The 16,076-nt window shown below is 33.2% G+C and overlaps 1 protein-coding gene and 1 pseudogene across 1 annotated transcript; one reads left to right on the top strand and one right to left on the bottom strand.

Moving 5' to 3' along the window:
• Positions 1-306: 306 nt before the first annotated feature.
• Positions 307-4,237, bottom strand: LOC122310756 (LEAF RUST 10 DISEASE-RESISTANCE LOCUS RECEPTOR-LIKE PROTEIN KINASE-like 2.8). Its single transcript, XM_043124891.1, has 7 exons — positions 3,378-4,237; positions 3,215-3,247; positions 3,060-3,092; positions 2,902-2,949; positions 2,356-2,418; positions 1,908-1,946; positions 307-1,677 (listed from the first exon to the last, which is right to left on the bottom strand). The coding sequence occupies exons 1-7, from the start codon at positions 4,180-4,182 to the stop codon at positions 530-532; spliced, it is 2,169 nt and encodes a 722-aa protein (XP_042980825.1). The 5' UTR covers positions 4,183-4,237; the 3' UTR covers positions 307-529.
• A 5,003-nt stretch (positions 4,238-9,240) lies between these two features.
• LOC122310419 lies at positions 9,241-10,503 on the top strand (annotated as a pseudogene).
• The last annotated feature ends 5,573 nt before the right edge of the window (positions 10,504-16,076 follow it).

Genomic DNA, 16,076 nt, shown 5'->3' with positions numbered 1-16,076 from the left:
TATATGCATAAATTGCATTTATATACACATAAATATGTATATATATTGATATATTCTTTTGCATGCATGAGTTTATATATATATATATATATAGTGCTATATTTTCTAAATGGGGTGGAGCTGTGTAAGGTGATTGCATCTAAGTCTCTTAATAATAGTTGCATGTTCAATGATACGCTAGCTAGTACTTAGCTAGCCCAAAATTAGTCTACACATTTATATAAGTGCAACTAAATTAAATTGATTGGTCTCATAGAATATCCAAAATTCAACAAGCTAGTGGAAACGACCAATGAGAATTCAATATTAACGCCATACCTCGTCAAAAATTAACTAAAAACCCATTCAATAGTTTAGCATAAGCAAACTGAATTCAGAAATAAATGATAATAGGAAGAAGGAAAGCTAACACTTATTTGTTACATATATAATAATATGAAGAACCTTTGAATTGTGAAGTATGAGAAGATTGCCATCCTTAGCTAGGGAGACTAGCTTTTTTATGCAACTAAATCAACAAACTAACATATCAGTTAAATTGCATTGACGATTGTGTATATTGACTCAATTCGCTCGATTGAATTGATGACCAAGACTGATTTGAACTTTCTTCAATGTCTGATTGTATGTATCTCTCTGATAATGCTGAGAAAGGCTTTGGAGGTATTTGTAAACATTCAATATCTCCTTCAAGCATTTCTATGACTTTTTTCATTGAAGGACGATCATTAGGTTTCATTTGTATACACCACAATGCAACTATGATCATCTTCTTAGTCATTTTCTTTTCCTCGTCGATGGCATCTTCTATTTCTATATCATTTTCATTGTGCAACTCATCATAGACACAAGTAGGGAAGTAGGTTTCACTAGAATGATCTGCAAATGTATTCAAGTTCCTTCGTCTACCTGTCATGTCCATCAATAACATTCCAAAACTATAAACATCGGCTTTATATGAGATGCCCCCAATATTTTGATAGCACAACTCGGGAGCCATGTATCCCAATGTCCCCCTTACAGCAGTCAAAGAAACAATACTATCATCTACTGAAAAAAGTCTTGCCAAGCCAAAGTCTGAGACCTTAGGTGTAAGATTCTCGTCGAGAAGAATGTTGTGAGGCTTGATATCGAAATGCAAAATTTGCATTTCACAACCTTCATGTAAATATTTAATGCCACGAGCTACTCCAAGAGCAATATCATGCATTTTTTCAAAGCTTAGAAGAATACTTCCTTCTTGTGAAAAAATGTATTTATTGAGAGATCCGTTGGACATAAATTCATATACAAGAGCACGCTTTGATCCTTCAACGCAAAAGCCAATGAGTTGCACTATATTAACATGGTGAATCGTTCCAATGGTAGCAACTTCGCTGATAAATTCTTGGCCATTAGCTTTGGATTTACCCAACATTTTTACAGCTACAAGTTGGCCACTTCGAAGTGTTCCTTTAAAGACAGTGCCATAACCACCTTCACCCAGTTTATCCTTAAAACCTTTGGTCATCTTCTTTACTTCTGAGTAAGAGTACCTTATTGGCACGAGATCGTTGTGTTTTTGCAAAAATTCTTCAATGGCGTTATACATTGATAAATGTCTCCTACGCCACTTATATATCAAGAATGCAAGCACAAATGGAGTCGCCAGTATAATTTTTGCTCCATGGAATAGTCCTATATATATATGGATGGGCATCACCAAAATAGATCATATATAAGAGAAAAAATTGTGTAGTTGCACAACTGTCAAATTGATCTTGAAACTAATCGGCATATATAGTGACTATTAGTTTTTCTGTCAAAAACTCATTAATGTTTTCCATTCTTTATAGCCTAAAGAATGATTTGCTAAAAATGTAATTAAAAAAAATAATGAAGACCAAAGGAAAGATGCAGGTTCTTACCGAAGTCGATGAGAATGATCATTAGTTGGACTGAAAGTACTGCAAGAATATGAAAGAATAAACTAAGTATCAAGAGACTAGGACAAATTTAAAAGTTCAAGGCGTAAGAAAATTGCATAAATAAGTTCTATAAATTGAGTTGAGCTCGAGATTCTATATATGCCAGCTTTTCGACGTTCTTGAGCTATATCCTGTGGCTAAGGGTGAATAGTTTGCTCATAATATTCGAGGCTTGTTATTATAAACGAGGTTTCGGATGCAAAAAACAAGATCAAATCCATCATTGGGTAGACACTTCGATCGGTTATTATCCTGATCATGATCATCTACTTGTATTATCATCATCGGACACAACAGATCCAATTCTAGGTCATTAATTCATGTGTCTTTCAATCATATATCCTTCAAACAACATTTTAATTTATATATAGATATATAGAAACCTCACCTCTGTCACGTCTATATAAATAACTTCTGAGCTGATAATCGCCTTCATTATAATAATTGTATACTGCATTGATGAAGAAAAGAAGAACGTTAACATCAGGCATTTGGAAACTCACAATCAATCAGCTTTCTATTAAGTGTCATTAATAGCATTTCATGTTATAATTTTCATGAAAGTCATGTCATTATAATAAGCGTATTCAATTTCTAAGTGCTGGAACTGCTTAATATATATCACGTTTAACATTAACGCGGGCTATATATGAATGATACGGCAAGAGTTTTCCTCTGCCTTAAGTGAGGTTCTATTCAATAAAAGGCGCGGGAGGTGCCGTTCTCATAAAATAAAATAAAAAATAAAAAAAAAGATACGGCAAGGGGTTCATCATGAGTTTATTTTTGTAACTGTTTTTAATTAGTTAGGGGCATGTGTCAGTATATATATGATTCACTTACATGTACCTTAAAAAATGAAAAAGAGAATAATCAACTGAAGACAAAAAATAATTATAAGGAAAATTAATAAAAGTGAGTTATGGATTCTTACCGCCGTCTGTCTGCGGATGGAAAAACTTTACTCGAATAGCTATATATGCTGACAAAAATGAATAAAAAAATTATTAATAAGTGAAAGACTGAATACTAATATCATATATATACTTGAAACAATATCTTTTTGAGATTAATTAAAGAGATTAACCTCACCCTGGTATAAAGTACGTAGTATGCCGCGGAATCCTGTTAATTTGACAAAGAAAAGAATATATAGAAGTTACATGGTACCTTAGAAATCAACTTATAAACATCAAAGCCATTATAAACATCATGAGCCTATATATATAGAGAGATAAAAACCTCACCTTTGTATAACCAAAATAGTTCTTTAGGGAGTCCTGGTTTCACAAAACAAGGAATAGCGTTAGCGTTTGGAAACTTCAATCAATATTATTTATAATTCTTTGTGTAATTCAACATAAATAATATTGGATTAGAAATCGGAGCACGCATTCTTTACGTACTCACCAATACAAGATCCGACGTTTCTATAGACTAATGTGCCATTCGGGTCAACGCTGCAATAAACCGTTTCGCCACACCTATTAATACAATCCATAGGGAACCATTTAAGCTGAAAACCATAGGCCAATTTGTTGTGGTAGTCTGTACAGGAGAAGTTTCTTTCATCATCATCTGGTAATTGGCCTTGCTCCGATGTCCAAACAATCTGCTCTACTTGGCACGATTCATCCACAACATCGCTTGCTTTCGTCCACCCATATGTAACATAATCAAACCCCAGCTTGGATTGGGTCAAATTATTAGGAGAGTTGGACGCGGAATACACTCCACTCTCAAAGCAAGTAGATTTGTTCAGATAGATCCCAGGATTCATTGGTTTTTCACACATCAAAAAAGCCACCGCACTCCAGTTCAGATCAGAGGACGGATAATATGGAGTATCGGAAGCAGATAATTTATCGTCATTAAGAAAATAACGAGGGATAGAGGAGTAATTATCCTTCTGAATACCCGATTCCACAACTCGTATTGTTTCGTTACTGTAATCGATTTCCTGTACGTAATATTTTCCGCCAAGTAAGTATAGCACAGTTTGATTGTCCTCACATGACAGATTATACCTTTCGTCGCCGCAGTTTGCTGGCTGTTCTCTCAATCGAAACGGAAAACTTATGTTGTGGATGTTGCCGCAGGAAGTAGCACAGTCATGATCACCGTCCTTAACGCCGAAAGTTTGATGGACTAGCAGTACTAGAACAATAACGGCGGTGAGTCCTGCAGGGAGGAGCGACACACCTGATCTCGTCATTGAGAGAGAGAGAGAGAGAGAGAGAGAGAGAGAGAGAGCCAGAAAAGGGGATTATGAATTTATGAGAGAGGACCGCTGTAAACAAGCATGTAATTAATAGTGTATATACTTAGACGTAAGCACATGCGTCACATAATGAGAACCAAATAATTGACTGGGTCCTAAAAATGCGAGTCTTTCTTTCTGTTTGTTCCAAAATATCTTTTATCATTATTTGCATCAATCAAATTGACAGTACAAATATATCTGGCTCCCACCATACCAATAATTAGATAAAGTTATCTTTTTAATAATTAGATAAATCCGATACTATAGTCTATAACTTATATATACTAATAGTATTGGATTTATCTATAGTCTATATAAGTTATAGATTTTTTATATGAATATATATAATTAAATGTGTAAAAACATATTTACAAAAAGTATATATATATTATATTTTTTTAAAAAGAAATTATTAGAAACTGATTAAAAAGTATTTTTTTAATCACTAAGTAAAAATTTTAGTTTATATTAATTAGCAATTTACACCTATAATATAATATAAAAACTTATATACAACATAAAGAATTATATAACAAATATTTCATATATAAGATAAAGTTATATATATATAAAACCGGTTTTCAAAATGCGAGAATCGGTACCAGATTGATTCCAACCGGTTGTTTTTTTGTTTTTAGAAATCGAAACTGGAACAGGCTGGTTGGTGGGTTCAGTTAGTTCGACCGGTTTTTTGGTTTATTTTTACGGCCCTACTCAAATCTGATTAATGGAGCTAGCGGCCACTATGGCTATCCCATCTAGACCCCTCCTATCTCATTCTTAACGGATAATATATTATTATGTGAATATTCAAACTTCTCACTATGCATGCCACCTACTTTATGAATAAGCCTATTTCAATACATAGTTACGACAAGAATCTCAAGCTAATTTTAACTGAATGTAAGCCATTACAAATAACTAGCTTGTTTCCAATTAATTGTTTAATTTTTGAATTACTCGTATCCTTCAAGGAATTAATCAAAATCAAGTTGAACGAATTGTTTGAATGAATGAATCAAAAGCTGCAGACTAATTATTGTAAACTCTAGTGCCAACACAGGTTTTAAGAAAGTTGAAAATGCACAAAGTTAATTATTATATGGCATATAGTTGAAGGCTAACTGCATACGAATTCAATTTGTTTACACAACCTTGTATAAAATAATTCCTAACATTTTCTAAGTAATTTCTAGATATTGATGGGTCATAGAAAACATGTTCCATTATTGGTTTGCAAGTCAAATCATAATTCACTTGCAACACCAACTGAATTATACTTGAGCGGTAGTTCGATTTGCTTTAAGGCTATCTTAGTGGAAAATATGACAATCACGACAATGCGATATTTATGTATTCGGTTAATTTTTAAACTTATTTTAATTCATTTACTAAATGCACTGACCATCTATGCACATTATGACGTTTGATCTTCATTGTGGTTTAGATATTAATTCCAATCCACATTATACATTATTGGCGGATCAAGGTCTAACATGCAAGTGGGTCTCACATTTATTATACATTGCTATGGACACATGCAGGCTCCATGAATTAGTTTTTTCTCTCAGAATCTCTACTATATAAAATGTGAATTTATAAATAATTTATTTAGCTAGCACATTATCTTTCGTTAGTCTTGAATCAGAGCATATATAAGAATTTGTTTTAAAATTATTAGTAGATAAACGTCTTAATTTTTGGAATACTTATATACTTTTTGCAAATGAAAATTTTATATAAAAAATGAAAAAGAAAATAAAGCATGTAGCCTAAGCAATCCCAATCTTCTTTTTCATTTTTTCTAGCCCAATACGTACGTATACAACGCAAAAATCTCATTGGTAAGAATTGGTTGGCCACATAATCAATGTCTCATATATATATATATAGAAACGGGCTCCTTGACATTGAAAAGATCACAGCGAGCATCATTTCAATAGACTACTTGCACTAAAGCTTGTCGCTATTTTTGTTGATAGATGGATTTTAGGTTCTAATCAACATCACAGAAGATGACCCTCTTAAAAGACTTCTCTCCTAACGAATTGTTTAATTTAGACCTCACATGGATTCATGTTGATTATCATAATTGATAATTATCCACGCATTGCATTATAATATAGGAAAATACTTTAGTTACAAAGAAATTATACAAAATATAATTAACATGGCCTAAACTTAGAAAATTATATAAACATCATAAAACAACATGATTCATCCACGGTAGCCGATCGAGAAGGATTTCGACAATTAATAGGACATGTAGCCTTCACAAAAATGGCTATTATGCTAAGGAGATTGTATAAAGTAAAAACTGTTTTTTTTTCCTTTTTTTTTTTTTTTTCATTTTCTACGTGAGGGATTTCAAGCTCTTGGGTGATATTTTTATAAGGTCAGGAAAGATGCACAACGAGGAGAGGGTTATCCTATGATACTTTTCTTTTAGAGACTCCAAACAACAAGAAATAAATAAAATATTCTTAAATATAAAATGTAACTCGATAGTAAAGTACTCAAGTCTTGTTTGAATAAAATTAGATCATCCACCACTGATCCTAAAGTCTAACTTGCACGTACGTACGAATTCAATTTGTTTACATGCACACACTTATAAATTCCAACAGTTTTCAAGGGATTTCCTTCTTCAATCATCTAACAAGTGGGTCTCACATTTATAAATTGCTATGGAGCATGCACACATACAATATATCTATACAAGTTGGAAACGATATTATGTTATCTAAAAACATAAAATTAATTTTCTATATTATAAAAAAATGGGTTTTCAATAAACGCCTTAGTTTTTGGAATATCTTTTTACTTTTTATCAATGAAAAAAATTTATATTTTTCTTTAAAAAAAAAAAACCAAAGCAATCCCAATCTTTTTTTCTACCCCAATATATACGCAACGTACGCATGAGAAATCTTGCTGGTGTAAATTTTGCAAGTGGTAGACCGCATAATCAACTTCATGGGCTCGACCACTATATATGTAGAAGACATGCCCCTCGACATTGAAAGAGATAATAACAACTAATGGGTCTTCGTTTGATCACTTTGTAATCTTATTATGAAAGTTTTAAGTATATAACTAAGTGTTAGTGAACTATACAATACAATAAAATTAACATTTAAATGAAATCAATTTGGACTGAGGCATGAAAATCCCGCCCTCTTTAAAGAGATTCAAGCCCTCTGCGTTATTATTAAAACAACATTTTTTTCTTGCTTTATATATATTCAACGGACCATTATTTTGTTTTTATTTTGGAAGAAAAAAGACTGTATAAAATGTAAATTTCATAAATATTTAACTCGGATTGGTTAATTTTCTCTCCAATTGTAAGCTTATCATGAGCTATTGAGATGGATGAACGATTTGCTACTAAGATTGGAAAAAGGGTAATGAGATTTCTTTGAGCTATTTCATGAGCAACCAATGGCCCAATGTTGTTATATTGTTTTTGTTTTTTGAAGTTTCACCCAAGATTGAATATTAGGTCTTTTAGTATTGCAATGGGGCATTACAAGGATAACAGGAGCGAAGTTCATAAAGGGCATGGTTTGAGAAGAGAAATGCGGGAGCAATGATCTCATTAAGAAGAGTGGGTTTCACATGCAGCCATTCCAATAACATATGATTCATTAAGGGTTTCCACAAGTTAACTCGATCAGCTATGATAAGTTATATGTAGCAATAATGGCGACAACGTAAACAAATGCAGGTCATGTTGGTTCTCTTGGGAGCAATGAGACTCATTGACGACTTTCTAGTTGTAAGCGGATATTTCCACTCGGGCCACAGGCTCATAAGGCAAGCCCAGATCATGGGATCCCAATCCAGCTGGACGGCCCCTTGGCCCACTAAGGGTGCCAACCTCAAAGTTGAGGTTAGCCCATGACCATAATTACACGACAAGTCCAAAAATGCAAGGAAGGAGGGGACACTTTGCACCGGCACTCCCCTACAATGCCTAGCCATAGGAAACATTGTATGGGCAGGTGGGCATGAAATGTGGAGAGACCTTATTCTTTTGACAGCAAGGGATGAGGAGCCTGGCGGCGTGCACCTATAGGATAAAAAGGACAGGAAGCCATGCTGTATTAGTGGCATCACTTCAGAAGTCATGTCATATTAAAGGAATCTAACTAAAATAACAATTGATGGGACGTATACTCCTACCATGGGGTATGGATGATTCACTCAAGAAACCTAGTATAAAAACTAATCCCCAGGTACGAAAAACACTCTTTAAACTCTCTATTCTACTAAGGTAATATTGCCTCAAGCATTGGAGATTACCCGGCCTCCACCAAGGCTCCCAACTCTTAGTGTTTTCTCTAAGTCCGCAGCCTAAGACTAAAGACCCGAGTCGTTGGAGCCTGGCCCAAAGGGATACGAATAGGGGCATAAAAAAAAAAAAAAACTGGTGAACCGGTAAACCGGACCGGACCGGACCAAACCGGTGGGATCGATCCGGTCTCTCGTTTGATTCTATCTGGTATCGGTTTTATTTTTCTTTAAATCGGTCAAAATCGGTCCGGTTCCAATTTTTCTTTTTTCTAAAACCGGACTGAAGATTCCATCACCCGCTTTCCCTTACCCCCTTGTATAAAGATTTATAACGTTAGATCGATTCCACCTCATTTGGTATCCAACGATGATCCACTAGATGAAGCGAAAGGTATATATTCTATTCTATCTAATTTCCACCTCTACACTCAATTTATTCACACTTTTATTAATGCCTAGCTTACAAAGGCTCTTTTGCAGACTGCCGCGTTGAATTTTCTGCATTAACGAAATTTTAATTTTGCACCAAAGAAATATGAAATTAAATATATATAATATATATACACATATATTGAAGGGTTTTATCACGATTAATCATGTGAAATCACCACTTCACTCAATATTAATAAACAATATTAACACCTTACTTTCACGGGAAAAAAAAATATTCTCTCTGTTTTGTAATGATCATAAGCATGATGAGAATCTGATATGTTAAACCATTTCGCAGGTACATCAACAAAACTAGCTGTCACTGCTGGTAAGTTGTCCCATGGCTATATGACGTTTTCATCATCGGGCAAGACCATGGGATATATATCGGACTTCTTGATCACTCGCGATTGTTCAATATGTAGGTGCCTTCTTAGGTTCATTTCTTGTACTACTGGCGGTCTTTGCTCTCCAACGTCTCTATATGAATGATATGGAAGAAAAAGAATATCGGGTGAAGATTGAAAAGTTCTTGGAGGATTATAGAAATTTCAAGCCAATAAGATACTCGTATGCTGATATTAAAAAGATTACAAATCAGTTTGCTGAGAAGTTGGGCCAAGGAGCATACGGTACAGTATTCAAAGGAAGACTTTCCAATCAAATTCATGTTGCCGTGAAGATCCTAAACAACAGTTCCAAGGAAAATGGTGAAGAATTCATAAATGAAGTGGAAATAATGGGTAGAATTCACCATATTAATGTGGTTCGCCTTGTTGGCTTTTGTGCTGATGGATTTAGGCGAGCACTAGTTTATGAGTTTTTATCAAATTACTCACTAGAGAAGTTCATATTTTCAGCAAATGTCAAGAACCGTTTTCTTGGATGGTACGTACAAGTTGCAAGATACTGCCATCGGTGTTGCAAAAGGAATTGAATATCTTCACCAAGGATGTCACCACCAAATCCTCCATTTTGACATCAAACCCCCACAATGTTTTGCTTGACGATAACTTTAATCCAAAAATTTCTGACCTTGGTCTTGCAAAATTGTGTTCCAAGGATCAGAGTGTAGTATCTATGACTACGGGCAGAGGGACCATGGGGTACATTGCACTAGAAGTGTTCTCTAGAAACTTTGAAAATGTGTCTTATAAAGCAGATGTTCATAATTTTGGAATGTTGTTACTTGAAATTGTTGGAGGGAAGAGAAATGTTGATGTCACAGTGGAAAGCACTAGCAAGGTTTACTTTCCAGAATGGATTTATAATCTTTTAGACCAAAAAGAAGAGCTAAGAGTCTTTATCGAAGATGACGGAGATACTAAAATTGTAGAGAAACTTGCAATTGTCGGACTCTGGTGCATACAATGGCACCCAATGGATCGCCCTTCCATGAAACTTGTAGTTCAAATGTTGGAAGGAGAAGAAGATAAATTAATCATGCCTCCTAATCCTTTTACCTCCCCAGGCCCTACAAGAATTCAAGCACGGAAACCTACCACGCATTTAGGTCAAGATTTGGAGGTTATCCCAAATTAGATTAAGTATAATTGTTTAGAGTTTTTTTTGAAATCTTGTTGTAGTTGAGCATTATTACTTTTGATTTTGCAATGGCAAAGGAATTCAAGGTTGTTTCTTTTTATATGAACTTGAAATCATCATATTTGTTTCAAATAAAATCCAGTAGTTTGGATGGGGCTAATAAGTAATATTGACCACTAGCCTCATGGTAGACACGTTCTTCTATCAAGATTCCCATTTTGTATGGTATAGTATGTTGCAACAGATAATACATGACCCATTAATCATTAAGGGCAGTGACTCAATGCTCTTGATTAGTTGTTTGTTATATACTAAGTTATGGATTCACCTTATGCTATTAGAATTAACCATCTAAGGATTGATTTGATTTCCTAATGAGAATAGATTTTAAATTATGATTCAAATCTAAAGGTGTAACTAGTCCAGTTCAGTCCATTTTTGGACATTTTTTTTTTAAATCGAATCGATGTATACCAGTTTTTAAAAATTTAAGAACCAATATCAAATTGATTCATCACTGAGACTGAGACTTCCAGTTTTTCCAGTTTCAGTATGGTCTGATCTTTTTCTGGTTTTACATATTATCTATATTAGTAATAATATGGTCTTTACATATATTAAACTATTAGTCTATTTATATTATAGTGTAAACTTATATTATAGTATAATTATATTAATTATTTTTTAATAATTGACACATACTAATACAGTACTGGATTTATCTATAATCTATATAAGTTATAGATTTTTTATATGAGTATATATAATCAAATGTGTAAAAACATATTTACAAAAGGTATATATATTATATTTTTTAAAAACTCCTTAAATATTTTCAAAAGAAATTAAAAAAAAAAACTGATTAAGTAAGCGTACAACTTGCGAATAAGTTCAAACTCAGTAGGAAAAATTAACTGTTCATAAATATAAAATACAATTCAATGATAAAAAATTCTAACTCGACTTGTGTTTGAATAAATTAATGAAACAAATAAAAGTTGATCATCCACCACTAGCTGAAGGCTAACATTTTCCAAGTAATTTCTAGATATGGATGGGTCATAGAAAACATGTTCCATTACTGGTTTGCAAGTGATCAAATCATATTGATCACTTGCAACGACTACTGCATTGGCCGAGCAGTAGCTCGATTTGCTTTAAGGCTATTTCAGTGGAAAATATGACAATCACGAGAGTGCGATATTTATGCATTTGGTTAATTTTAAAAATTGTAAGCTGGCTATTAGCGATTGACTCCAACTTATTTTAATTCATTTACTAAATGCACTGACCATCTACGCACGTTATGACGTTTGATCTTCATTGTGGTTTAGATATTAATTCCAATCCACATTATACATTATTGGCGGATCAAGGTCTAACATGCAAGTGGGTCTCACATTTATTATATATTGCTATGGACACATGCAGGCTGCCTGAATTAGTTCGTTCTCTCAGAATCTTTATTATATAAAATGTGAATTAATAAAATATTTTATCTAGCTAGCAGATTATCTTTCATCAGTCTTAAAAAATCAGAGCATATATAAGAATTTGCTTTAAAATTATTGGTAGATAAACGTCTTAATTTTTGGAATATTTATATACTTTTTGCAAATGAAAGTTTTATTATTAAAAAAAAAAAGAAAAATAAAATAAAGCAGCCTAATTAACAGTACTCCTAATCTTCTTTTTCATTTTTCCTAGCCCAATACATAAGTATACAACGCAGAAATCTGATTGGTAAGAATTGGTTAGCCACATAATCAATGCCCCAATGAAATCTACAAAAAATTATTATTTATAAATCAATTCAAATCATCTGAAATCACATCAACACGTTGAAACATAACCTAGTCAAATCAAGTGAAACACTTGGTAGTACTGGTTTGCAAGTTGAAAGGTTCAGGGTCAATGCAACCATGTATCCCGGCCCGTGTTTGGCATGTTGATTACGTAGTCTAGATTACAATTGCAATTGGATTAATTTCCATGAAGTTTCCGTGCTATTCAATTACAACTTCATTGGGCGGTAGGTTTTGAAGAAGATTTTGGAATAAATAAACCTGGCCAATGTTAGAGCCTCAGCCTAGCTAGTATTTTCCTAGTAACTGCTAGATATCGATGGGTCATAGAAAACATGATGCTACATTACTGGTGCTGGTTTTTCTAGTCGTTGGCATGTTGTTTACGCCCATGCACGCACTAGTGCACGACTTGAGCGTCGACCTAGCTAATTAATGACTTTTCTTCATTTTAGTTTAGATATTCCCAATCCACATGATTACTTGTACGCGGTGGTCCCCGAGGAGCTTTTTCTCTTCAATCAACTCACAAGTGGATCGACTCACATTTCAAAATTGCCATGGACGCATTCCAGCCCCAAGTTCTTAGAATACTACTAAATTAATACGAATTTGTAAATATTTATTTAGCACGTTCGCGCGTTAGTTTAATTCAAAGATTAGTGCAAAATTAGGATTTGCTTTAAAATTATTTGTAGACAATAGAACTGATAGAAATTTAAACAACATGTTTCCAACTATTATGTGTTGCATAAACTATGAGAATATCTTCTAATTGGTCCTTCCGTTTATAAAGTCTCAAAAACAAAAATAATATTAAAAAATTATATTCTAATAATATTTTATTTAATTTTAAACTTTCATCTCATCTCATCTCATAACATATGCGAAAACAATTATATGTTTTTCTTTAAAATAGGAACCAAATTACCAGTCCCAGCCAATCTTCTTTTTCAATTGCAAGTGGCCGCGCGTAGACCCGCATAATCAATGTCGTCCCAATATACAAGCAGTCGACCACTATATACCGGTTTAAATCTAAAAAAGATACAAAACTGGACCGAACTAGACCGATTATACCCCTATATGTACGCATAGATCATAGAAAATTAGTTTATTAGGCACAAATCGTGATTTATTTTATAAGTTCACTACAGTTTTATTTATATCAAATTCAACTTTTGATAAATTTTAGCTCATTCAGGAAATTATGAAGTGTTTGTTCGTGTGTCTAAAAATATGAATATTAAAATCAATGCTAAATATACATATATATATATATATATATAAAGTGTTGTTCGGCAACAGACATATGTCCACAAAACTACAAAGGATTTTATTATCTTGCAAAATGTCAAAGTACACTGTGGCATGAAATTATAATACATAGAACCATCATACTGTTCATAATAAACATATACATGAAGTTACACTGCAAAAAATCTAATTCCTCAATTATCACATTATTCACTCTAATGAGGTGTTGAGTGAGCCTTGAGCGAATTCTCTGTTTGATGTTCACTCGAGCAACATGTCGAATGAGTGTCGAGCAAACTCTCTGCCTAAGCTTTGCCCGATCGATCTATCACGTGAACGTCGAATGAACTTTCTTTCTAATGATTGTGAAGTCACCAATATGGTCAAAAAAAAATTTCGGTGGTGCTACCCTAAGACCCCCACAAGGCTTTGCAATGTTCGCTTCGGCTTGGGTCTATTAGCCCAAGCCTGCACTTAAGACTCATTGAAAATCCGCCAAAAAAACTATAAAGCATCATTGTCAAATCGGGTCATCAAATCGGACTGTCACAAGAATAAACCAAACTCCACAAACCCAATAAATGTTTCCAATTATTTTGTGCTGCATGAACTATAAGCAAAAACCAATATATAGGAGCTCGCTTTTTGCAATGAAATTATGATGCTATATATCTGAAAACAATAAATCATAAATTTGCTACAAACTTTGGCATTTGACAACGATATTATATATGTTTTCAATTACTTTGTGATTCACAAGCTTTTTGTGAATGAAAAATTAAATATGTTTTTCTTTTAAATAGGAATGAAAATAGTGCCAATCTTCTTTTTCATTTTTTTCTACCCCAATATATACGCAACGCAGAAATCTTGTAATCAATTGCAAGTTGGGGTAGACCGCATAATCTTTGTCCCATTGAAGACATGTTTGACCACTATACAGAAGACGGACCTCTTGATGTTGAAAAGACAGCGTCATGAAAATAAAATTAAACAAATAAAAATTGATTTTCGATGACTCGGTGAAGTCTAATCGCATACGAATTCAATTTGTTTACACAACCTTACAAATTCTTAACATTTTCCCAAGTAAGATATCAATGGTTGGTAGGAAACATGCTCATCACTGGTGCTGATTTTTCTAGTCATTGGCATCTTCTTCACGCTCACAACCTGTTAAGTCATAACTGTATTCATTAACATTACTTTATAATTATTATATTACTTCTTCCTAGGTATTATAGTAAATCGTGATATTTCTTGACTACGTTATACATATTAACATTCTCATTTCTTTATTTCCAAAAATCATCTCTTTTTTTTTTTTTTTTCATTTTCCATTTATCTTATTTTCAAAATATTACTTTCTAATAGTTATGTTTTAAGTAAATTCATCTCTTGTTAGCGATCATACATTTTTAAAAAATAAAATTGTACTTTCCCTTGTTGGACAAAATAGAGAAAATAAAATTGATTTAGATAATATCCCAATCCACGTGAATACTGGTGGGTTGTCCTCGAGGAGCTTTTTTCTTCAATCAGCTAGATATAATAATTGCAAGTGGTAGACCGCAAGTCCAATAGAAGACGTGGGCTGTCTCCCAATACCTGAAGTTAAAGCTCCTTTACATACGTTGATATGAACGTCCCATAGAACGGGGGGGTCGACCACCATATATTGTCTCCCACTCCCTGGCCGAAAGCTCCATTGATATTCACATGACAGTCGTTATTCCAACAGACCTCACACGCATTACACGCATTGCAATATTAATTTATTAAATCATGTAGCACCACTATTAATTATTATAAAGAATTGAGATGTAATAATTGCAAGTGGTAGAGCGCATAATCAACGTCCCATAGAAGACGCGGGTTGTCTCCCAATGCCCGGAGTTTAGGGGTGTAACCAGTCCGGTTCGGTCTGGTTTTGGACAAAATCCAGGACCGAACCGGTAGGCACCGGTTTTACATTTTTTAAAACCGATTACGCACCGATTTTCTTCCAAAACCGGTATTCCGGTTTTACCGGTCCGGTTTGGTCCGGTTTTCCAGTTTTAATAAAATATAATTTTTCATAAAAATTCTGTTTAAAAAAAAAACTGATTTAAAAAATTCTGTTTTATTAAAAATCTATTACCATTTACAAAAATCTGCTTTACAAAAAAACTCTGCTATGTAAAAAAATTCTGTTATAAAAAATCGTCTTTATAAAAAAAAAATCTGCTATGTAAAAAAATTATGATATAAAAAATCTACTTTATAAAAAAAATCTGTTATATAAACAAAATTCTGCTATATAAAAAACTGCTATAAAACAAAAACTAAAATAAGAAATTTAGTGAAAAAAAAAAAATCTGCTATAATCTTATATTAGACGATTAGTATTAGTATATATATATTAGTATTAGTTATAGCTATATAATATATTAGACAATATAATAGTATTAATATTAGACTATTAGTATAGCTATATATTAGTATTAGTTTTGATGATTTAGTATAACT

The sequence above is a fragment of the Carya illinoinensis genome, chromosome 5 (assembly GCF_018687715.1).
Source record: "Carya illinoinensis cultivar Pawnee chromosome 5, C.illinoinensisPawnee_v1, whole genome shotgun sequence".
Taxonomy (NCBI): domain Eukaryota; kingdom Viridiplantae; phylum Streptophyta; class Magnoliopsida; order Fagales; family Juglandaceae; genus Carya; species Carya illinoinensis.
This window is presented reverse-complemented; position numbering and strand designations above follow the sequence as displayed.